General features: G+C 42.3%; 1 protein-coding gene and 1 long non-coding RNA gene across 3 annotated transcripts; both read left to right on the forward strand.

Annotated features, from left to right (window-relative positions):
- Positions 1 to 393: 393 nt before the first annotated feature.
- On the forward strand, positions 394 to 4,797 carry LOC114458713 (uncharacterized). 2 transcript variants are annotated; one of them, XR_003673115.1, is made up of 3 exons: positions 394 to 574; positions 672 to 776; positions 4,738 to 4,797. It is a non-coding gene; the product is annotated as an uncharacterized LOC114458713 (long non-coding RNA). The 2 variants fall into 2 exon arrangements; XR_003673116.1 differs by having other exon boundaries at positions 523 to 574; positions 678 to 776.
- A 10,316-nt stretch (positions 4,798 to 15,113) lies between these two features.
- LOC114458714 (protein NLRC3-like) lies at positions 15,114 to 22,876 on the forward strand. Its single transcript, XM_028441118.1, has 5 exons — positions 15,114 to 15,166; positions 15,366 to 17,160; positions 17,235 to 17,376; positions 22,117 to 22,141; positions 22,264 to 22,876. Exons 1-5 carry the CDS (start codon positions 15,130 to 15,132, stop codon positions 22,791 to 22,793), a joined length of 2,529 nt encoding a protein of 842 aa, XP_028296919.1. The 5' UTR covers positions 15,114 to 15,129; the 3' UTR covers positions 22,794 to 22,876.
- Positions 22,877 to 24,667: the final 1,791 nt, after the last annotated feature.

Raw genomic sequence — 24,667 nt, forward strand, 5'->3', positions numbered from 1 at the left:
CACAGGAAATGCCAAGACCAGCCACATCGTGGTGGTGGGATCTACGTAGGACCCCTGCTCTCTGTGGTGTGTCCTGTGTACATGGATGTGTGTGTGTGGTGCTTTCAGGGACTGTTGGAGAGTAGAGAGACGACACACATCAGAGCTGCTCTAACCCTAAAAATGTCCAACTTTAGAGAGTTTTCAGTGTCCCACGATCAAACAGCTTCAGGAAAACAACACTGTAGATATGAACAATCATCATCATCTCCTGAGGATGATACAGTAGACACATCATGGTTGGACTGATTTAATAAACTACTGGGATTTGATTTTATGTTTAGGATGTGGCAGTGTGTATCACTAACTCTCATCCAGTCAGTGTGCTGTTAAACTTCAGAGCTCCAGATATTTGTTGTGAAACTCAGAGCTTTGACATCTTTTATCTTCTCTAATGTGTGTTTACACTCTTTACCATGATACTCAGGTAGCGCTGTTTGTCTCACACTCATATCTTCAGCTCATCATCTCATGACGTGGAGATGGATCAGGACACGGTGAAAGAACAACATGAGATCCAGACTGAAGATCAGAGGTGAGACCACGTCAGAGCTCACCACTCACACCTCTGTACATCAGTGTTACACTGTGTGTGCGTGTGCGTGTGCGTTGTGCGTGTGTTCGTGTTCAAGGACCAGGAAGAAGCTCATACCTGGACCCAGCTGTGTGTCCTTTAGAAGTGACCGGTCCATGGACAAACCCATTTACTTCAAAGGAGGATCATCTACTGACCCACAGTGAGTCCACATAAAGAAGGTTGCTGGTTGTCTTCCTGATGGTCCAGGGGCCTCATTTATTGATCCGTTCATAGAACTGGTTCTAAATACGTTCAGACCAATGAAATGTAGAATATGCACCAGTACAAAAAGAATCAGTATTTATGAAGCGTGTGGACAGAGGTCGTACACACAGCAGTGTTGATTAATCCCACCTATTCTAAAGCTAGCACATGTTCAGGATCATTTGCATTTATTGTTCTTTTTTTCTCCATATTTCATGACTTTTCCTAATTTTATATAATATATTAAACATAAGATGATCATGATGATATTTATTCATTGTGATGAACATATATTACACACATTGGTGTAGTGGTGTGTGTGTGTGTGTGTGTGTGTGTGTGTGTGTGTGTGTGTGTGTGTGTGTGTGTGTGTGTGTGTGTGTGTGTGTGTGTGTGTGTGTGTGTGTGACTTTACATCTCCACACCTACAGAGTTGATACATGACATTATAAAGTAAAACTGATATTTCATTTTTTTCATTTTCAAACATGTGAAACCCCTCACACACAAAAAACAACCACAAAAACATAAAAAAAACCCATAAACTAAAAAACAAATAAATAAAAACTCATCCACTGTTCAAAACCCAAGAGATGGTTCTGGACTAGGGTTGGGCATCGTTTGGATTTTAACGATTCTGATTCTCAATTTTGATTCCTGTTCTAAACGATTCTTGATTCTGATTGTTTGAGTTGTGCAGGTCAACAGGTCACAGATTTCACAGGATAATTGTTTTATTTGAAAAAGCCTTTACACAGGTTATTTTTATTAATTCACTGAGTTGATACAGTTTAATTTGGTTGCTGTAATGTAACTAAAGTTTTCACTTACAAAGGTCCCAACTGTAATGGCAAAACTGAAAGTTGCTGAAACAACACTACAAACAAGTTGTCATCAGTCTAAAAAACATAGAGCTACAGGTAGATGTAAAACTAAATAAAATAAACTCAAACCCTGTAGCAGTCATGTGACAAATCAATCAACAGTTCTTGTTGAGAAAGATTATTATTATTCTGGATACAGTGAAAACTATAAAAAATGTGGTATATTGTGAGCCAGTTTATATTGCAAGGAAGATATTATATACATTAATGTAATTGGAGTCTAAATTCACACACTGGTGACGACATATGCTAAGATGGTGGCGGCCCGAACCCCAGGCTAGACTATTTAATAAGAGCCTTAGAAGACATGGATATAATAAAAAGAGTGGATGGACGAAGGCATAAACATGCAGACTTTCACACACGGACTTATTAAACACACACGGACCTCGGTAAACACGGTAAACAGAACAGGCTTCCCTGGAGGCTGGCACTAGGACCCAGAGACCGAGTAAATGCATCCCCATACTGCATGTACAGATTTCACCAGTTTATCATTTTATCACAAAACTTTCAACATTAAAATAAAAAAATAAAAATCCAACCAATTTCTCCTCCTGTGTCCTGTCTGTTGGAGGCAGGTTTTCCTGCTTTAGCATCATCGCTACACGTGCTGCTTCTAGCTACGCTAACTGCTACTACTAGCTACGCTAACTGCTGTTACTAGCTATGCTAACTGCTGCTACTAGTTATGCTAACTGCTGCTACTGGCTATGCTAACTGCTGCTACTGGCTATGCTAACTGCTGCTACTAGCTATGCTAACTGCTGCTACTAGCTATGCTAACTGCTGCTACTGGCTATGCTAACTGCTCCTACTAGCTATGCTAACTACTGCTGCTAGCTATGCTATTTTCACAGATACAACCTTGAGCTTTTTTGGTCTCTACATCTATAAACTGGTCCTCCCTGATCCTTCCAACTCCCAGAATGAGGAAAACAAGTGATTCCTGAATGGTCTCTGCAGCCCCACCCACTGGTAAAACGATGTTCCTACGGGCTGTTCAGATTCAGCTCCTGTCGTGACGTCACCAAAGGAGTCTTTTCATAGGCCGACCTCCTCTGAGCACTGATAGCGGACATTCGAGAGGGGGGCGTTCATCCTCGAGGTGGAGTTTGGTGTGTCCTGCAATGAGATAGCAGTAGTGTTTTTCAGTGTTGTCGCTCAGAGCTAAACACATGCAAATGGCTTTGTTGTTGGTTGTACAAATCAACATAAGTGCCTATATTGTGTCCCAGCTACAGAAGAACAGACAACGTGCTAGCTACGGTTCGTGGTAGCTTGTATGTGTGTGCTAATCACTTTAAATCGGACTGCTTCAGTAACGAGGGTCAGTACAAAGCTGGCTTTGCCTCGACATTGAACCTCATGAAAGGATCTGAACCAACTAAGCATGTGGAGATGAATCGATACTAATCAAAGATGCGCAATGCAAGTGTATCGATCCATTCAGCATGCATCGGTACAATTGACGGGTGAAATCGAGATGCATCAGTCACTGCGTGCCTGCATCAGTAAAATCCATGGTTCCATTTTTTCATCCATCCATTTTCTGACCCACTTGTTCCTGTTTTCAGGGTCACGGGGCATTTATTTATGTTGTATTTCAATCTATCCTGTTTTTCAAAGGCACATTGAATGCACCACAAGTAGTTGTAAAGACCAAATAGTGAAAGGTTATAATTATTATTCATATTATATATGTTAATGCTACTGCATTAGCCTAATGCCTGCTGAACAGTTCACATTACTATCTGTGGCAGACATAAATATGTACTATTATTATAAGTGTGACTTTAAGTCACTCATTGAGAATGTTACTGTTTAAGTTGTGACAGTGTGATAAACTGGTTCTAAACGTGAGGAACCAGTTCCTGTTCCTTATGTTGAATCTGATTCTAAATCCAAACCCTACTGGTGAAAAGAACTGTTCATATATATGAATTCATGCTGTTTTAAGCAATTTCTAACTTTTCAACTTTTTCAACCCATTATCCAATGCTAACGCTTGGATAATGTTTACACTATGTTTTTGTTAATGCTAAGCTAATGTTAGGTTAGTGCTAATGCTAGGCTATTGCTAATTCTAGCCTATTGCTAATGCTAGGCTAATAGTAATGCTAAGTTAACGCTAATGCTAAGCTAATGCAGTGCCAGCACCTGCATCCTCACTTGCATTTTCTTCAAGAAATGCAAATATTCTAGTTTTTATTTTTTAGTTGTGAATAGAGTTGCCACCCATCCCTTAAAATACAGAATCGTACCTTATTTGACCAGTAAATGGTGCGTCCCATACTGAGCCAAAACAAAATGCTGTTTGTTCCGTATTTGCATAAATGACCAGAACACTAAACATGTCCGTCAGACTGTTACACACAAAGTAAAACACAGGAAATGCCAAGACCAGCCACATCATGGTGGTGGGATCTACGTAGGACCCCTGCTCTCTGTGGTGTGTCCTGTGTACGTGTATGGATATGTGTGTGTGGTGCTTTCAGGGACTATTGGAGAGTAGAGAGACGACACACATCAGAGCTGCTCTAACCCTAAAAATGTCCAACTTTAGAGAGTTTTCAGTGTCCCACGGTCAAACAGCTTCAGGAAAACATCACTGTAGATATGAACAATCATCATCATCTCCTGAGGATGATACAGTAGACACATCATGGTTGGACTGATTTAATAAACTACTGGGATTTGATTTTATGTTTAGGATTTGGAGGTCAAAATTGGAACGATTCCGTGTTTTAAGGGACGAGTGGCAACCCTGGTTAGCATCACAGCATGTAGCATTTAGCGTTAGCATCACAGCGTGTAGCATTTAGCATTATCATCACAGCGTGTAGCATTTAGCGTTAGCATCACAGTGTATAGCATTAACTCTCATCCAGTCAGTGTGCTGATAAACTTCAGAGCTCCAGATATTTGTTGTGAAACTCAGAGCTTTGACATCTTTTATCTTCTCTAATGTGTGTTTACACTCTTTACCATGATACTCAGGTAGCGCTGTTTGTCTCACACTCATATCTTCAGCTCATCATCTCATGACGTGGAGATGGATCAGGACACGGTGAAGGAACAACATGAGATCCAGACTGAAGATCAGAGGTGAGACCACGTCAGAGCTCAGCACTCACACCTCTGTGTGTGTGTGTGTGTGTGTGTGTGTGTGTGTGTGTGTGTGTGTGTGTGTGTGTGTGTGTGTGTGTGTGTGTGTGTGTGTGTGTGTGTGTGTGTGTGTGTGTGTGTGTTATTGTTCTTTAATCCTGACATTTCTTATTGTGTACATTGTGTTAAAGTTTTGGTGTAATTGTAGTTTGTTCATTTCTCTAGTGGTGTTTGCTTTGTCACTTCTACTAGAGTTTCTAGTAGATAGTTTATTACATTTGCAGTTTTTATTATTATTATTCCCTCTTGCTTTAACTACTCTTGTATTTTCAACAAGTTTGGTGTCAAACTGTTCAAATAATTTAATTTATGCTGTTTTAAATAATGTCTAACTTTTCAATTTTTTAACTTTTTAACTTTTTCATCCACATTTTAAACATTTTAAACTTTTAACAGTGAACTTCAGCTGTTCATCAATTCTTCAACTGATTTCAATCTTTAACATGTTCATCTGTCTGTTCACTTTCAGATAAAATATTCAACACATTTCAGCTTTTATCAACTTTTTCAATGCGAGGCAATTGCTAACACTAGGTTAATGCTAAAGCTAATGCTAATGCTAAGCTAATACAGTGCCAGCACCTGCATCCTCACTTATATTTTATTCAGGAAATGTAAATATTGTGGTGCTCATGTTTTCTGGTTCATAATCCACCCAGTAACTGAGGAGTTCCGGGGGGGAACTTATGGTATTGTAAAGGGTGTTTCCACGGGGAGGTATTTTTGGTGTTACACTTGGCTCACCCCTGTGTGTTAGTGTGGTGAATAAGATCCGCGTTAATGGCAAATAAAGATTGGAGTTCCATGCTGAATACTCCACCTCCGACTCCCTTTCTTCGGCTCCACACTGGTGACCCCGACGTTCCAGGTCCTGAAGAAGTTTCCAGGACCGTAGCGAACATGAATAACAACGATAGTTTCGTGAGATTACCGGAGTTCTGGGAGTGCAACGCTAGAGCGTGGTTCGCCCACGTGGAGGCTCACTTTGCCTGCCGTGGCATCACGGACGACGAAAGGAGATACTACCATGTGGTGGCGGCGCTCGGAAGTTCCACTACCTCCAGGTTGGTGGATTTCATCTCCAATCCTCCCGCCCAAGACAAGTACGTGACGTTCAAAGCCCATCTCATTAAGACTTTTGAACTGTCCCTCAAAGAGAGAGCACGTCAGTTGTTCGCCATCCAAGGACTGGGGGATAGCAAACCGTCACAATTGATGGAGAGGATGTTAAATCTGCTTGGAGGGGAGCAACCCAATTTTCTTTTTATTGAAATGTTCCTACGCCACATGCCTCCTCGTGTTCAGACTGCATTAGCCAATACCAGCATTACAGAGCCGCGTGCACTGGCTACAGAGGCTGACCGTTTCTTCCTGGCCACGCAGCAGCCTTTCCCTGACACACTGGCCCCGGCATTTAGCCTGTCCACCCCCAACAGAGCTACACGGACAGCTAATGCCGCAGCGGAGCCCGATCGCCATGGGATTTCGGGGCTGTGCATCTACCATGCAAAGTTCGGAGACAAAGCCAAGAAGTGCCGCCCCCCATGCAGCTTCAAGCCGGGGGGAAACGAAAGGGCTGGCGCTCAGTAGTGGCCCTGAACATCAGCGGCTCCAGCAGGCTACTCTTCATCAAAGTCGTTGTCTCCGGTCGCAAGTTCCTCTGCGACACTGGCGCCCAGAGGAGCATCGTTCCTGCATCGAGGACAGAGATCTTGGCTGGGGGTCGTGGGCCGCCGTTAGCGTCCGCTAATGGTACCCCCATCCGCTTTTACGGCACGCGGAGCGTCGAGCTGTGTTTCGGAGGACAGAGGTTCGAGTGGTGTTTCGTAGCGGCTGACGTTGCTTTTCCCCTCTTGGGGGCAGACTTCCTCTGCGCCCACGGTCTCCTGGTGGATGTAAAGAACAACCGGTTAGTCGACGCATTAACTTTCTCCTCTCTCCCATGCTCCCGAGGTGTTGCTGCCTATGACGGGTTTTCAGCCTCCTTGTCAGAGGAGGATGTGCATCTCCGCCTACTCGCCGAGTTTCCAGAGTTAACATCGCCCACATTCTCGGCGCCTGCAGTCAGACATGGGGTGGAGCACCATGTCGTAACCGAAGGCCCACCGACTTACGCCAGGGCGCGGCGTCTCAATCCGGTCAAACTAGCAGCGGCGAAGGCTGAATTTGCTCACATGGAGCAGCTGGGCATCATCCGCCGCTCTGACAGCCCGTGGGCGGCCCCTCTGCACATCGTCCCTAAACCCAATGGCGGCTGGCGCCCATGTGGGGACTACCGCCGCCTCAATGACAAGACTGTGCCCGACCGCTACCCGGTCCCCCACATACAGGATTTTTCGGCACACCTGTCTGGCAAGCGGGTTTTCTCTAAGGTGGACCTAGTTCGTGGATATCATCAGGTTCCTGTGCACCCAGCGGACATTCCCAAGACGGCGGTCATCACCCCCTTCGGGTTGTTCGAGTACCTGCGCATGCCGTTCGGGCTTAAGAACGCTGCTCAATCCTTCCAACGGTTGATGGACTCGGTTCTCCGGGACATGCCATGGATTTTCGTGTACTTGGATGACATTCTGATTGCCAGCGACTCTGAGGCTGAACATCTCACCCACCTGCGGGCCCTCTTCACGAGGCTCAGCGAGCATGGGCTGATCGTCAATCCGGCAAAGTGCGTTTTCGGTCGCTCGGCCGTGGACTTTCTCGGGCACCGCGTCACAGAGGAGGGGGCGGTCCCCCTCGCGTCGAAAGTGGAGGCGGTTGTGGCTTTTCCACGTCCGCAGTCCGCACGGTCGCTTAGAGAGTTCCTCGGTATGGTGACGTTTTACCACCGCTTCATACCGCGGGCTGCCCACGTCATGCGACCATTGTATGAAGCTCTTAAGGGTAAATCCCCTGGTCAGGCTATCGACTGGACTGAGGAAAAGGATCTAGCGTTCAGAGACGTCAAGACGGCACTAGCACAGGCGACGCTGTTGGCTCACCCGTCCCCGTCGGCCCCGATCGCCATCACTACGGACGCGTCGGACTACGCAGTCGGCGCCGTTCACGAGCAGTGGGTGGGGGGCGCCTGGCAACCGCTTGCCTTCTTTAGCAGACAACTGACTGCCAGGGAACGCAAGTACAGCGCGTTTGACAGGGAGCTCCTCGCGCTTTGGCTCGCGGTACGGCACTTCCGTTTTTTGCTTGAGGGTCGGGAGTTTACAGCGTTCGTGGATCACAAACCCCTGACTTTCGCTATGTCCAAGGTGGCGGAGCCGTGGTCCGCACGCCAGCAGCGGCAGCTGGCGTACATCTCGGAGTTTACCACCGACGTACGTCACGTTGCTGGCAAGTCGAACGTTGTAGCAGACTGCCTCTCCAGGGTCATGCTAGGGACGGTTCAGTTGGGGCTCGATTACGTCCACATGGCGAAAGACCAGATCTCTGACTCCAGTGTGTTGGCCCGTAAAGACTCAGGCTCCGGGCTACACCTGGCGGAGGTACCCTTCGGCGACGCGGGCACGGTGCTCCTGTGTGACACGTCCACCGGTAAGCCGCGGCCGGTTGTTCCCACCGATTGGAGGCGTTCGGTGTTCGAGGCGGTCCACAACCTCTCGCACCCAGGCAGGAAAGCGTCCGTGCGTTTGGTGGCGGCTAAGTTCGTTTGGCAGGGTCTTAAAAAAGATGTGAGGTCCTGGGCGGACGAGTGTGTAGCTTGCCAGCGGGCTAAAGTGCACCGGCACATGAAGGCTCCTTTAGCGCATTTCTCGGTCCCGGAGCGGCAGTTCGATCATGTTAACATAGATTTGGTGGGTCCCCTGCCCTCGTCACATGGTTTCACCTACCTACTCATGATGGTGGACAGGACCACCCGCTGGCCTGAGGCTGTCCCGCTGGCGGCGACGTCAGCAGTTGAGGTAGCCCGGGCGTTTATCGGGACGTGGGTAGCTCGGTTTGGCACCCCGGCTGACATTTCCTCTGACCGCGGTTCGCAGTTCACTTCCGAACTATGGAATGCGGTGGCGGATAGTTTGGGTGTCAAGCTCCATCGTACCACCGCGTATCACCCCCAGGCCAACGGCCTCTGCGAAAGGTTTCATCGCGCCGTAAAAGCTGCTCTCCGGGCCTCCCTCACGGACTGTGGGTGGGTTGATAGGCTTCCGTGGGTCATGCTGGGCCTCAGGACCGCGCACAAGGAAGATCTCCAGTCCTCGTCGGCTGAGTTGGTGTACGGGCAGCCGTTGCGGGTTCCGGGGGATTTCTTGCCTAACGCTACCGCTCCCTGGTCGGCGTCGGTCCAACGTGCCTCTCTGCAGGGTTTTGCTAAGACTTTCGCCCCGGTGCCTACTTCTCAGCACTGCACGCCTGTGTCTAGGGTCCCGGTGGAGCTGCGTTCGGCGAGTCATGTGTTCATTCGACATGACGCGCATCGTACTCCGTTTCAGCCCCCGTACAACGGCCCCTTCCGGGTACTGGATCACGGGGTTAAGCATTTGGTGGTGGATATAGGTGGCAGACCGGAGCGTGTTTCGGTGGACCGCGTTAAGCCTGCTCACCTGGACCTAAGCCTTCCGGTGGAGTTGGCGCAGCCCCCCCGGTGTCTCGTTCGTCTGATCGCCCAGCAGTATTCCCTGACGCGCCCCCCCGCAGCCCTGTGGCTGCTGAGTTGGACTCGCCGGCGTCTCTTCCCCTCTCCTTCGGTGCGCGGAGTCGTAGAGGCCGGCTTCTTGTGCCTCCTCGTCACAGTGATTTTGTGTATGGGTGAATTCTGGGGGGGCTCATGTGGTGCTCATGTTTTCTGGTTCATAATCCACCCAGTAACTGAGGAGTTCCGGGGGGGAACTTATGGTATTGTAAAAGGTGTTTCCACGGGGAGGTATTTTTGGTGTTACACTTGGCTCACCCCTGTGTGTTAGTGTGGTGAATAAGATCCGCGTTAATGGCAAATAAAGATTGGAGTTCCATGCTGAATACTCCACCTCCGACTCCCTTTCTTCGGCTCCACAATATTCTACTTTTCATTGTTTAGTAGTGAATGTGTTGTTTTCTTTTCCCTGGGATCCTCAGCATTATCTCCTCTTCTTCATGGTTAGCCTTAGCACTGATCATTTTATACTCCGTTCATGTTCTTCCCTTTTTGTATGAATGCAGTTTTTAATGGTTTTTGTAATAAAGTCATTTTTGAAAAGGGACCATGTTAACATACAGGCCTGAGTGCCTTGTGTTTCGTTAGGTGAAAGTCCAAAGGTGGCTTTGTCCTCCATTTTTGTCCACATACTGGTGCCACACTGTATGCACCAATCTGCTTTTTTCACCTCCGATACCAATATCTGGTGTTTCCTATTGGCCGATACCGATCCGATACATATATGAATTACAGTCAGTGCATTTAACAATGTAAAATTAAATAACAAAGAATCTGAAATTGAGAGAAAAAAAAGCTAAACTAGCTTGGTTGGTAAACATTAAAAATAATGTTTACCAACTAAACCAATTTAAAATGGTTTAGTAGAGCATTTAGCATCACAGCGTGAAGCATTTAGCATTAGCATCACAGTGTGTAGCATTTAACGTTAGCATCACAGTGTGTAAAATTTAGCGTTAGCATCACAGCATGTAGCATTTAACGTTAGCATCACAGTGTGTAGCATTTAGCGTTAGCATCACAGTGTGTAGCATTTAGCGTTGGCATCACAGTGTGTAGCACTAATTCTCATCCAGTCAGTGTGATGTTAAACTTCTGTGTGTGTGTGTGTGTGTGTGTGTGTGTGTGTGTGTGTGTGTGTGTGTGTGTGTGTGTGTGTGTGTGTGTGTGTGTGTGTGTGTGTGTGTGTGTGTGTGTGTGTGTGTGTGTGTGGGAGCAGCTTCAGGTTGGACTGGTTCTACATATTTTATCCAGTGAAGTAATGAGGGTGTGTTAGAGTCTCAGCATGTGACCAAACAAGCAGTAAAAACTACTCATGTTGGTGGTTAAAGTTACCAACAAATGGTTTATCAGGTTATCAGTAAAGCTGTGCTTAAAAACAAGGTACGTTATGTTATGAATGAAAAAATATAATAGTTTTGGTAACACTTTAGATTAGGGAACACCTATTAACCATTAATTAGTTGCTTATTAGCATTAGTAACATATTGGTTCTTAATTAGTCATATTAAGTACTTTTTAAGTACTTATAATGCCTTATTCTTATTAATGCCTTATTATACACTTAATGGCAGTCTCACAGTCCAAACATGGTAGCATGTTGAGATCATAATTCATATACAACAACTTCCTTACTTACTACTAATAAGTAATAATTATGAGTTTATTGAGGGAAAACTCTTAGTTAATGGCTTACTGGTTGTATATTAAGGCCATGCAGAATAAGGCATTAGTAAGTATTTAATAATGACTAATTAAGAGTCAATATGTTACTAATTGGAATGCTAATTAGCAACTATTTAATGGTTAATAGGTGTTCCCTAAACTAAAGTTTTACCATTTGATTTATTTCAAGATCTTAATTTTATATAAATTACTATAAAATGACAAAACAACAAAAGTGTACAACAATTATTACAACGTTGCTGAAAACTGAACGTAGTGGGCACCATCGCTCCGTAGGGGAGCTAAACTACAACGTTGGGGGTCCCTACGCTCAACAGCACTGGAGAGAACCCTGGAAATGTTACTTTTTTTCCACAAAATATTGTAAACAGAATTTTACAAATACTACTGTAAGGTTTTTTTCTGTCCTTTCTATTCAGATCATTGAATTGAACAGATCTGAGGACAGATTACAACAATAATACATTTTCTCAGTGTAGTTTATTCTTAGAGTTAGGGTTAGATTAGAGTTAAATTATATGTAATTTATGAGACTTTTGAGTGTTTGATGAATAGTTTGTTGAACTCAGCACTAAACATTAAATTCAAATGAAGATTGGTAGCAGCGGTGCTGTTGGATGCTGTTGGATGTCACGTTCAACACTGCAAACGCTCCAGGTGCAGGTGATCAGTGATGGAGGTGTAGAACTGATCACCTCCTGATAATGTGATAGTGTTGATGGGTTTAGTTCCTCCTGCTCTGCTCTGTGACTGATCAGCCTTTCTGGGAGCCAATGACCTCAGGTTGGTTAGGGGGGTCATTAGCCCCAGCTTCAGTACGTAACCGTATCCCTCTATGACCCATAGAGATGTTGTAATAAATCATCAGAGGTTGATCAATTTCTAATCATTGTAACACTCACCAATGGAGGCTCAGACAGCAGCTGGATGTGCACTGGGATGGCTTTAGTGCACGTTGTCTGTCACTCCAACATTTACAATCACAGCATTAATCAGTCACTATATTCTGGGGGAGGAGCCACAGATCAGCTCCGTCTTTAGACGTTCTCCTGCAGAGAGCACAGCTCTCCAAATCCTCCAATAGTTGACGATAAGCCATGTCAGCACATTCCAAGTGTTCTTTTCAGCTTGTCCTGTCAACGCTGTGTTTATAACCTGTTACACCATTTACTCACACCATGTACTATATTATTATATTAATAACTTTTATTAATTAGAGCAAACAGAACACATGAGGTTTGACATTGATGAACACTCATAAACTCTGTGTTCTATCTGTAGTTTCACAGTATGGGGCCATTATTGTAACAAAACTATGTGTGTGTGTGTGTGTGTGTGTGTAACACAATCTGTGTGTAGAATTAGGATTTATAAACATAGTTGTCTGTGTGTAATTCATTCTGTGTGTCTGTAATCACATCTTTATGTGTGTGTCATCAAACCAGGACATTCTATTGGCTGTCTCTGTACATGTGACTTTTCGAACACATTTGGAAAATAGCCAACTTTTAACTTGTAACGACTGCAATACCACTAGAAACCAGCAGTTGTCACTGGTACCAAGTGACTGACCCTCCAATTGGAGGCATATATTTTTATACCTATGTCATATAACATATAATATAACTTATAACATATCACTTGTGAATAAAATGCGTTTATAACCAAACCACCTCAAACAACACAGAAGAAGAGGAAGTCAAAGACAGAACAAACACATACGACACCAATCCATGTACTGTTTGTTCTTTGGTTATTTATGTATTTATTTAGTGTCGGAAGAGGACCAGAGATAAACACTGATTTCACACGTCTTTAAAACATTAAAGAGAAGGTTAAACTCACTCATGGTTCACATCTATTCACGTTGTTTGTTTCTACATGTAACACTATTTTAGTAACAGTTGGTGGCAGCGTGGGTAACATTTGGTTCAGTTTGTCTCAGATAGTGTGAACTGTAGCACCTGGAATACAGTGTGTGATGACATTAAATAATCTGGTGTTCCTAGTTATTAAATCACCAATAATGGGTGACTAGGAATGTGTGTGAACCTGTTACACTGACCAGGAACGTCTGATGGTGAGAGGGTCACTGATGGCTGCTGGGGACCCTCCATTGTCCGGGTTGGCCGGCGTGGAAGCAGTGTTTGTTGATGTCTGTAGGGCTGTACGTGGAACCAGAGTGTCTCTGTACTGCTGCTCTGAGAAGTTTTAGACGGGCTATGGAGGATTTGGACTGATGGGATTCAGTCCCTGTAGTGGTGGAGACGTTTTCCTGGTGGTTGTTTCAGTCGGCTCAGTTGGACTGAGTTTGTCTCCATTTTCGTATGAGAGGGCTTCAAAACGATTATGGAGAGTAAGCAGAGGAGGGACAATATAAATAAATAATTTCACAGTATTTTCCACCTTTAATGTGACCTATAACCTGCACAATGCAATTGAAAAAACAAACTGAAATGTTTCAGGGAGATGAAGTTAAAATTAAAAAAAACTGAGAGAATGAGGTTGTTAAAGTGTGCACACCCTCTTATACAGACCCTTTATTGAAAAAAAAATTGAATATCATGGAAAAGTTGTTTAATTTCCATAATTTCATTCAAAAAGTTAAACTTTCATAGATTATAGAATCAGGGTTCACAGTTTAAACAATTTCAAGTATTTATTTGTTTATTTTTATTCCAATGAAGTGCTAAGAGCCCACACATGTCAGCCTAGAGCATCTTGCTTGGCTGCACAGTGACACACATGCTGGTTTGGCCATCTGACGAAAGCCATTCTCCAGTTTGACCCAAGGGCAGCAGGTTGGAGACAACCAGGAGGCAAGCCCCGCCCACAATGGGTCAATATCATAGCAGGCGATCTCAGACAACACAGACTTGTTGTGGAGGATGCAGATCTGCTGGTACGGGACCGCCAGCTTTAGAAGAAATTGGTTCACCTGGACCGCCCTCACCACAGGAGCCCTAGTTAATTAGTTTTGTATGTGTATGGTGTTTTCATAATTATTTATTATTTTTGTATTTATATTGTGTTTTAAATGTTTGTCCTATTTAGTGTGGTGTGTTAAAAATCCAGAATGAAAAGTGGCTCATTGAGAGTGGTAAGCGCCCCCAATAAAAAAAATAATTTTTTTTTTGATGGACTATGTTTGTTATTTGAAGTGGTGCTGATGTAAATCTCAGCAAACAGTGGAAAGTGAAAGAGAAAAGGCTTTGTAGGAATGGTCTCCAGTGTGTAGGTGAGTCTTAGACACTGTGTGATCTTCAGATTGATGAAGGATTGAAGACAAATAAAGCCTCAGTCCAACAGACTTGTTCTCCTGTTCAGTGGAAACATGCTGAGATGTTCCACACGTGAGCTGAGCTCCAAAGGCTGCTCCACACTCACTGCACTGAGGCTCTGCAGGACATCACCCACTGTTACTGATGTTCACATGATGTTAGCATAGCTTCCTGTGCTTTCCTCCAGCTGCTCCTCAGCATGTCTGAGTGTCTGTGTCTTCTCCACAGCAGCTTGGAGGGTGTGGATGGTTCCTCTGGAGCTGAGCCTGACTCCATCTTTACGGTGTGTATGTCTACAAAGACACTAAACCTGTGTCAGCCTGTGATCAAACCACTGTACACACACACACACACACACACACACACACACACACACACACACACACACACACACACACACACACACACACACACACACACACACACACACACACACACACACACAAAGATGATTGGAACCGACCTTCACTCATCACCTTTAATTTGTTTGTGTTCCAGCTGCTGGAGGACAACATTATCAGCTTTGTTAAGGCTGAACTCAAACACATGCAGAAGATTGTGGATGGAGATGATCCAGAGTGCTCAGAGAGTCAGATGGAGGGTGAAGATGAGGAGCAGAGGAGGAGCAGGGAGGCCTTTCTGAACATCACACTGTATTTCCTGAAGAGGATGAAGCAGGAGGAGTTGGCTGAGCGTCTGCAGAGCAGTAAGAGCATGTGAACATCTTCACTGTGAGGAACATCACATGAAGGACACAAAGCTGGCTTTTCTTTTTCAAAGCATGATTCAATCAGTCACATTTAATCTGAGGAACCATCCAGACTGAGAACATCACACACTTTGATCTCCAATGTTCAAACCTGCTCTGACTTCTCCACTCTAACATTAAGTTTGTTTTCATTCAGGAACAAAGGCTCCTCAATACAAACGTGAGCTGAAGTCCAAGCTGAAGAAAAAGTTCCAGTATGTGTCTGAGGGCGTGGCTAAAGCAGGAAGTCCAACCCTCCTGAAGGAGATCTACACAGAGCTCTACATCACAGAAGGAGGGGGTGGAGAGGTCAACCAGGAACATGAGGTCATACAGATAGAAACAGCATCCAGGAGATCAGACACAGCAGAAAGAGCCATCACACTAGAAGAGCTCTTTAAAGCCCCTCCTGGAAGACCTCGACCAATCAGGACAGTGATGACAAAGGGCGTGGCTGGCATTGGGAAGACACTCTTAACACACAAGTTCACTGTAGACTGGGCTGAAGACAAAGCCCAGCAGGAGGTCCACTACACATTCCCACTGACCTTCAGAGAGCTGAACATGCTGAGGGGGAGGAGCTTCAGCTTGGTGGGACTTGTTGATCACTTTTTCTCTGGAAGCAAAGAAGCAGGAATCTGCAGCTTCCAGGACTTTCTGGTTTTGTTCATCTTGGATGGTCTGGATGAGTGTCGGCTCCCTCTGGACTTCCTCAGCACTCAGACCCTGACTGATGTTTCAGAGTCCACCTCAGTGGAGGTTCTGCTGATAAACCTCATCAGAGGAGAACTGCTTCCATCAGCTCGCCTCTGGATAACCACACGGCCTGCAGCAGCCAATCAGATCCCTCCTGAGTGTGTGGACATGGTGACAGAGGTCAGAGGGTTTACGGACCCTCAGAAGGAAGAGTACTTCAGGAGGAAGTCCACAGATGAGGAGCAGGTCAGTAGGATCATGTCCCACATCAGGACGTGTCGCAGCCTCCACATCATGTGCCACATCCCGCTCTTCTGCTGGATCACTGCTACAGTTCTGGAGGACATGTTGAAGAGCAGAGAGGAGGGAGAGCTGCCCAGGACTCTGACTCAGATCTACAGCCACTATGTGGTCCTTCAGAACAAAGTCAAGATGGTGAAGTTTGATGGAGGAGCTGCCACAGATCAACACTGGAGTCCACAGAGCAGGGAGATGATGGAGTCTCTGGGAAAACTGGCTTTTGAGCAGCTGCAGAAAGGAAAGCTGATCTTCTATGAGAGTGACCTGACAGAGTGTGGCATGGACCTCAGAGCAGCCTCAGTGTGCTCAGGAGTGTTCACACAGGACTTCATAGAGGAAAGCAGCCTGTACCAGGACAAGGTGTTCACCTTCATCCACCTGAGCCTTCAGGAGTTTCTGGCTGCTCTTCATGTCCATCAGACCTTCATCAGCTCTAAAGTCAACCTGCTGGAACATAAATCACTGAACCTTCCCCATAGTGGAGGTCAGCCTGACTTTAACCTTCTCCATCAGAGTGCTGTGAACGAGGCCTTACGGAGTCCAAATGGACACTTGGACTTGTTCCTCCGCTTCCTGCTGGGTCTTTCACTGCCGACCAATCAGAGGCTCCTACAAGGCCTGCTGACACAGACAGGAAGTGACTCAGAGAACAATCAGAAAACAGTTAAATACATCAAGAAGAAGCTGAGTGAGGGTTTTTCCACAGAGAGAAGCATCAACCTGTTCCACTGTCTGAATGAAATGAATGATCACTCTCTGCTGGAGGAGATCCAACAGTACATGAAATCAGGACGTCTCTCCACAGAGAAACTGTCTCCTGCTCAGTTGTCAGCTCTGGTCTTCATATTACTGTCATCACAAGAACATCTGGATGTCTTTGACCTAAAAAGATTCTCTCCTTCAGAGGAAGCTTTTCTGAAGCTGCTCCCAGTGATCAAAGCCTCCAAGAAAGTTAAGTATGTGACTTTAGAACATGTCTTTAATTCTGTCACAGACAAACATCTGTAAGGTTTCTCTGATTCTTCATCAGGTTGAGTTCCTGTGGTCTCTCAGAGAGAAGCTGTGCAGCTCTGTCCTCAGTCCTCAGCTCTCAGTCCTCCAGTGTGAAACATCTGGACCTGAGTAACAATGATCTGCAGGATTCAGGAGTGAAGCTGCTGTGTGAAGGACTGAAGAGTCCTCACTGTAAACTGGACTCTCTCAGGTAAGTGGATCACATGTTCTATCAACATCGTCCTGTTCCTTGTCTCCTCACTTGTTTCCTGAGTTGTGGATGTTATTCTGATTCCAGTCTGTCAGGTTGTGTCATCACAGAGGTGGGCGGGGCTTCTCTGGCAGCAGCTTTGAGCTCCAACTCCTCCAGTGTGAGAGAGCTGGACCTGAGCTACAACCATCCAGGAGACTCAGCAGTGAAGCTGTTCTCTCAGACACTGAACACTCTGAGGTGAGACACATCACAGCAGCTCATCACATGTTCACATCAATCCCCATCACATGTGTGACAGAGAGCTGTATCAGAGGAATGTGATGAAGGTGTGAGAGGTGGGACACTAAAGGAGGAGGACTGGGACAGGTTAGAGGGATGAAGGACAGAGATAAGAAGGTAGTGAGGAGTGAGGAGAGGCTGATGGAGAACTATGAGGAGCTGATGAAGGAATGAGAGAGAAGATCAGAGGAGGTGGAACCAATCAGTGATGATTGTGTTCATACAGAAACATAAATATATCTTATGAAATTATATTTTAATTATTGCTCTGACACAAGTTATCAAGTCAAAAAATTAGAGATGAATTGAAATGTAAATGACCAAAATAAACATTTCCAGCTCTGAATGTTACTAACCACTAAAATTAAAACATTGTAATTGTATAAATTATTACCAATGTTTCAAATAATCAATTAATTAAAGGTTGGTTAGGGGAAATTAAGATTATGTGCTCTGAAAAAGGAACAAAGAAAATCCATCATGTGTAGCAGCTGTAAACCTGTAAAAACTTTGACCAATGAAAAAGGAAGTTTTTTTTTTATTTATAAACCAATCACGTCTTTCTGTCTCCCTGCTCGTTCTCCACCCCTCGTGTGCACGAGCCCACACTCAAAGTGCGTCATTGGTGACAGACTTAAAACAGAGTTTTTAGTCACGTTTAACATACAGTATATAATGATAAAGTTTAGTGTTTACTTACTGCTGAATGAGACGACATAGTTTCTACACAATACAAACAATGAGCTTAGATCCACTTCTGCAGCAGCAGTGCTAATGCATGTGAGTGAGAGAGCACAGAGGGGAGGGGGGTAAGCTACATTCAAAATCATGCTAGCTTTAGAAAACACCTACCCTGCCTTTAAAATATGAATTTATTTATTTAGCACTGACGTTCCAACAATGCATAATATAAAATAAAATAATAAAATGTTTAACTTGACCCACTCATACAATTATTAAAACAGAAATATGTATGTTTTTAAAACATTTTAATTTTATTTCAAACTGTAGACTTATGTTACAAATATCATTGTTAAACAATTGTTAGAGTTTTCGAGCTAACTCTGGTGTTCAGTACCTGAGATTTCATACAGAGAGACATAGTCAGAGGTTTTGCTGAATCAATCAATCAATCAATGTATTAGAGATGAACAGAAAATGAATCAACAAGTCATAACAAGTCAATAGAAGAACAGACACTCATCTAAAACACAGCTGTGGTCCTCAGGGTCTGCTCACTCCCTGCTCTCATGTGATTTATTTAGGTGTATAGAACATGAGTTGTTTAATGTGTATTAAGATTCATTTTAAAATATAATTATTCCTTTTTGTTAATGATTTAGACTTTGTGCATTTTGGGTCAAACTAACATTTTAGTGTTAATCTGATTGTCTTGTTTATATCTGATTTGTCTCTTCATTTACGTACATGGTTGTGATGTTTTTAGATTTAGATTAAGTTGAAATCAGATGTTCTGAAACTGTTTGTCCTTGTTTTGAAAATGACAGCTAACAAGTTGATCTGAATAGATTTTATGAATAGATTTATTGAGTATAAAGTATAATAATAATATAATTATAGTATTACACATAAAAAGAAACCATGAATAATAATCCATTCTAACATTCCCTCTCTTCACACTGTTTAACAGTGTGACTATATAAAATTATGAATACGACAAAATATTTAATTCAGACTATGTTTTATTATGTTATATTAACGTTTTTTTTTTAGAAATTATAATATCAGGTTACTTAATGTAAGCTCGTTAATTTATTTTAAGTTGTATTCCTATTTTGTTTACCATTGTTAGAGTGGGACAAAAACTTTTATTTAACTTTATTACATTTATTTGGATTTACTGTTAGACAATGTTTTAATATAAGAAAAAAGTTATAAGTAGAACAGAACAGAATACAAACATGATTTGTGTTTAAACTGAATATACTTAGTAAACTTGAAATTAGTCACTTATATTTATCTGTACAAACAATAACTGGAATACATGATCATCAAAATCAATCTTATGAAACATCACATGATTACAAAAGGTGTTGTAAGATTTATTCAATACAGATTTTATAATTTCTTTATTACATACAACCACATAGTGAGGTGAGTCTATGATTGCTATGTAGTGTGTGTGTATTTTATTTTAATATCACTTCTCTTTCTGATTGATTGATTGATTCTTATTTATTAGTGAGGAAAAATACATTCACGGTCCTGCCTGCCCACAGCGACCAGTCAGGAAATGACTTTCAGAAATTAATATCAATCTTTATCAAATTTATATGGAAGCTTTTGAAGCACAAATGACAAAAAATTGATTATGATTTTTTTAAATATTTCAAGTTATAATTTCTATCTAATTCTATCCATGTCTACATATGTATTTATCTATCTGAGGATATAAATACACATAAGGGTTTTAGTTGTGAGATTTTTAGAACATAAAGAGAGGAAAATGACAATATTTTACACAGTTGTAACATAATATTCAAACTGACAGAGATTATTAAAGAAGTAAGTGAATAAAAAAGTAAGAAAATAACCCAAAGAACTGAAAAGTAAATCAAATCATTAGAATAAAACAGTAATTAGAACAAAACAGAAATGTAACCAGGTGTTATGTTAATTTATGCCTCTACTAATATTTATACAGATTACAATGGAACAGATTTGTGATTGTATTTATGTCTTTATTATCGCTCTAAAGAGTCCTAGTTAAATCTATAGACCACGTACCATGTACAGTTCAGCCCCCCCATCAGCCACTGTTCTGCATTCTGGGCCAGGGTCTATACAGTATATATGATTCCTCAATATAAGAAATAATGTTATCCATGTCTGTTATTAAGATCATTAGTTCATTTACCATTTAACTAAAAAATATGACTTTTATTCAAGCTACAACTGTAAAGTGTTGGGGAGTGTTACATTGTGTATGTACTGTATGTGTGTATGTATATATGTGTGCAAACAGCTATTTTTCTATCACATGATCACTCACTCAAAGACACGCCCTGGTACATTTTTCACTCACAACACGTTTCTCTCAGTTATACATAAAGTGTCATCATCCATCAATCAATCACTCTATGACGCGCCCACTATCACACTCACACTCATAACACGTTTCTCTCATACATACAGCATGACATCATCCTTATTCATTCACCAACACATACATATATATCTCTATATGTGTGTGTGTGTGTGTGTGTGTGTGTGTGTGTTTGTGTCCATAATATATTATATAATCAATGTTTATATGTTGTAATTATTCTGTTGTGTAAGTGTTTATTTTCTAGGTCAAACAATGTTATTTTTATATTCTTTCTGTATCAGTTGTGAACAAGTTGTGTTGTGTGTTATCTAATGTTCTTTCTACCAGTTCACTGCAGTTCACACAAGATATAGTTTCATAATCATTCATTTCATTCATGTCAAAAAGAGGAGAAATTCATTTCTGGTTAATTTATTAAAACTGCTTTAATTTAATATATGTTGATTTGGACATTTCTGATTTAAGATCAGAAAAACATTTGTTTGATGTGTGTTTTGTGTCTATGTTTATTTTTATTAAATAATGTAATAATGTGAAAGTTGTGACTTTTTAGGACATTAGTGATTTTAAATGAAATATTCAAAATCAAACTAAAACAGAAATATTGTTGTGTTTCCTATTTTTATTCCTTAGTTTTTATATATTTTAGGTTTAACTTTTCAATAAAATAATTACTGGTCTATGGAGGAGATATTTTTATGTGAAACATTTCAAATCTAACTTTGAAACAAAGGCTGAACTTTTATTAAAAAAAAGTTTCTTTACCAAAATGTATTTTAGTTTATTTTCTTAATTTGATATTACAATTTAAGTTTTTTATGTTCGTTCAATAATTAGTATTTGATGTTATTTCATTAAAGTATTAGTTTTTTAATTAAACATGAGACAAATTACAGAATTATTAGCGTTATCTATAAAACCTTATGGAATTGAACATATAGTTTTGATTTAATGATTTTAAACTGTTTCATGTTAACATACACCAGAAAACTATGAATATATGATGATATTAATGTTTGTAAACACAGACAGATTAGATGTGATCAATACGTTAAATCACATGATCACATGAGTTCTGATTGGATCTCAGCCTAGGTGACCAAATAGTGTAAATATACATATACTGTATATAATAGTGTATAGTTAAGATCAGAGGAGGTGGAACCAATCAGTGAGGATGAAGAGAGGAACACTTTGAAGGAGATGAAGAAGGTGAAGCTGTTGAAGACAAACCAGTAGAAACATGGAGAGCTTGATGGAGATGGCATCAGGTTTCTGAGCAGCACTTTGGACTCTTTAGGTGTGTAAATCACTGCCTGTGTTTGCTCCTGCAGGGCGGACCATGGAGGAGAGCAGAGGATCAAAGCTGGTGTGAGGAAGTGTAAGTGTGTGTGTGTGTTCATTCAAAGTGTCCTCATGAAGCTCTGAGTGAATGAACATGTCAGTGATACAGAGAGAATGAAGCATCACATGATCAACTGTTGTTTCTTTGTGTCTCATCAGATTTCTGTCACATTCACCTCGACGCAAACTCCATCAACAGAAACCTCAGACTGTCTGACAACAACAGGATGGTGACACGTGTGAAGGAGGAGGAGCTTTATCCTGATCATCAGGACAGATTTTATGTCTGTCAGGTTCTGTGTAGTACTGGTCTGACTGGTCGCTGTTACTGGGAGGTGGAGAGGAATGGAGATGTTTATATAGCAGTGAGTTACAGAGGAATCAGAAGAAAAGGATACACTGATGATTGTGTGTTTGGATTAAATAATCAGTCCTGGAGACTGGAATGTTACAGTGGTTTTTACTACTTCAGACACAATAACATACTCACACAAACCTCCTGTCCCTGTGGTTCCTCTGGTAGAGTAGGAGTGTATGTTGACTGTCCTGATGGACGTCTGTCCTTCTATAAAGTCTCCTCTGACTCTATGACACTCATCCACACCGTCTGTACCTCCTTCACTGACACTCTGTATCCTGGGTTTGGGTTTTGGTCCATTGGTTCCTCAGTGTCTCTGAGTCCTCTGTGAGACAGACAGACAGACACAGACAGAGTGCCAGACAGACAGACAGAGTGCCAGATAGACAGACAGATGACAGACAGACAGACAGACATGTATCTGAGTTCTATGTGAAATAGACAGACAGACACACAGCAACACCGACAGATGACAGACAGACAGACAGACATGTATCTGAGTTCTATGTGAAATAGACAGACAGACACACAGCAACACCGACAGACAGACAGACAGATAGACAGACAGCAACACAGACAGACAGACACACCGACAGAGACACACACAGCTACACAGACAGACAGACAGACACACCGGCTGACAGACAGACACAGGCAGGCAGACAGACAGACACATAGACAGACAGACAGACAGAGACAGAAAAAAAAACAAACACACACACAGACAGACAGACAGACAAACACAGCTACACAGACAGACAGACACACCGGCTGACAGACAGACACAGACAGGCAGGCAGACAGACAGACACACAGAAAGACAGACAGACACACACACACACAGACAGACACTTAGACAAACAAATAGACAGACACACCGACAGACAGACATACACAGACAGACACACACACACGCACACACACAGCTACACAGACAGGCAGGCAGCCAGGCAGACAGACACTTAGACAGACAAACAAACAGACAGACAGACAGACAGACACTTAGACAGACAAACAGACACACAGACAGACACATAGACAGACAGACATGCAGACAAACACACACACAGAGACAGACACACACAGACAAACCAACAGAGACACACACAGCGACACAGACAGACAAACACACCGACAGACAGACAAACAGACACACTGACAGACAGACATACACAGCTACACAGACAGACAGACGCACACAGCTACACTGACAGACAGACAGACACACCGACAGACAGACACACAGAGCTACACAGACAGACAGACACACAGCCAAAACAGACAGCCACACAGACAGAGAGACAGACAGACCTGTCTCTGAGTCTTTTGTGAGACTGACAGACTAGATGGCTGACTTCCTGTTTGGTTTTGGGCGGGGTCATTATGTAACTTTTTGCTCATCTTGGGGTCAATAATACATATAAATTTGATGTGAATCCATTGAAAAATAGGGTGAATAAAAAAATACACCAATATCTAAAGATCAGATCTCCTGTGTAAAGGAAAGTGAGTTACATCAACAACTACTGTGGGCAGTGCTGCAGTAAGTTCATCAGAACATCATTGAGTGAAAAAGGTGGATCTGAGTCTGACAGTGTGTTCAAATGTTCACAGTGGTGTTGATTTTACTGTATCACAAGTTGGACACATTGATCTAAAGACTGAATTACAGAGTGTTTGAGTCTAGAACACAGAGAGTATTTAGCTAACGTTTAGTTAGCAGGCTGGTCGCCTAGCAACATTACACTATCATAGAAAAAGGAGAATATATGACATTGTCAAGCAGATCTATGAATACTATTAACTTTAACAACATGTAATTTACAGAATAGAATTATTATTATTATTATTATTATCATCAAATTATATATCATTTAGGGCTCTATTGTGTCTGCTTTATTTGATTTATAAGGTATATATGAGTTGTTTAATGTGTATTAAGTTTAATATTTAAAATATAATTATTTTTATTTGTTAACGATTTAGATTTAGTGTATTTAGCTCAAACTGTCTTTTTAGTGTTAATCTTACTGTCTGGATTATATCAGTTTTGTCTCTGTTTACGTACATGGTTTTGTTGTTAGATTGAGATTAAGTTGAAATTAGATGTTCCGAAAAAAACGTTAAATTATCGTATGTTAAAAAAAAAAAAAAAACATAAATAATTATCCATCTTTAACAATCAAAGCATGATCGTAACAATCC

Source organism: Gouania willdenowi, unplaced genomic scaffold (genome assembly GCF_900634775.1).
Source record: "Gouania willdenowi unplaced genomic scaffold, fGouWil2.1 scaffold_166_arrow_ctg1, whole genome shotgun sequence".
NCBI classification, from domain to species: domain Eukaryota; kingdom Metazoa; phylum Chordata; class Actinopteri; order Blenniiformes; family Gobiesocidae; genus Gouania; species Gouania willdenowi.

Bases quoted from the DNA above. Each gene is read 5' to 3' on its own strand.
- LOC114458714 (XM_028441118.1), top strand. From the start codon at position 15,130: ATGAAGCAGGAGGAGTTGGCTGAGCGTCTGCAGAGCA. The intron at 17,161-17,234 runs GTATGTGACTTT...ATTCTTCATCAG, and splicing joins AAAGCCTCCAAGAAAGTTAA to GTTGAGTTCCTGTGGTCTCT. The intron at 22,142-22,263 runs GTAAGTGTGTGT...GTGTCTCATCAG, and splicing joins CAAAGCTGGTGTGAGGAAGT to ATTTCTGTCACATTCACCTC.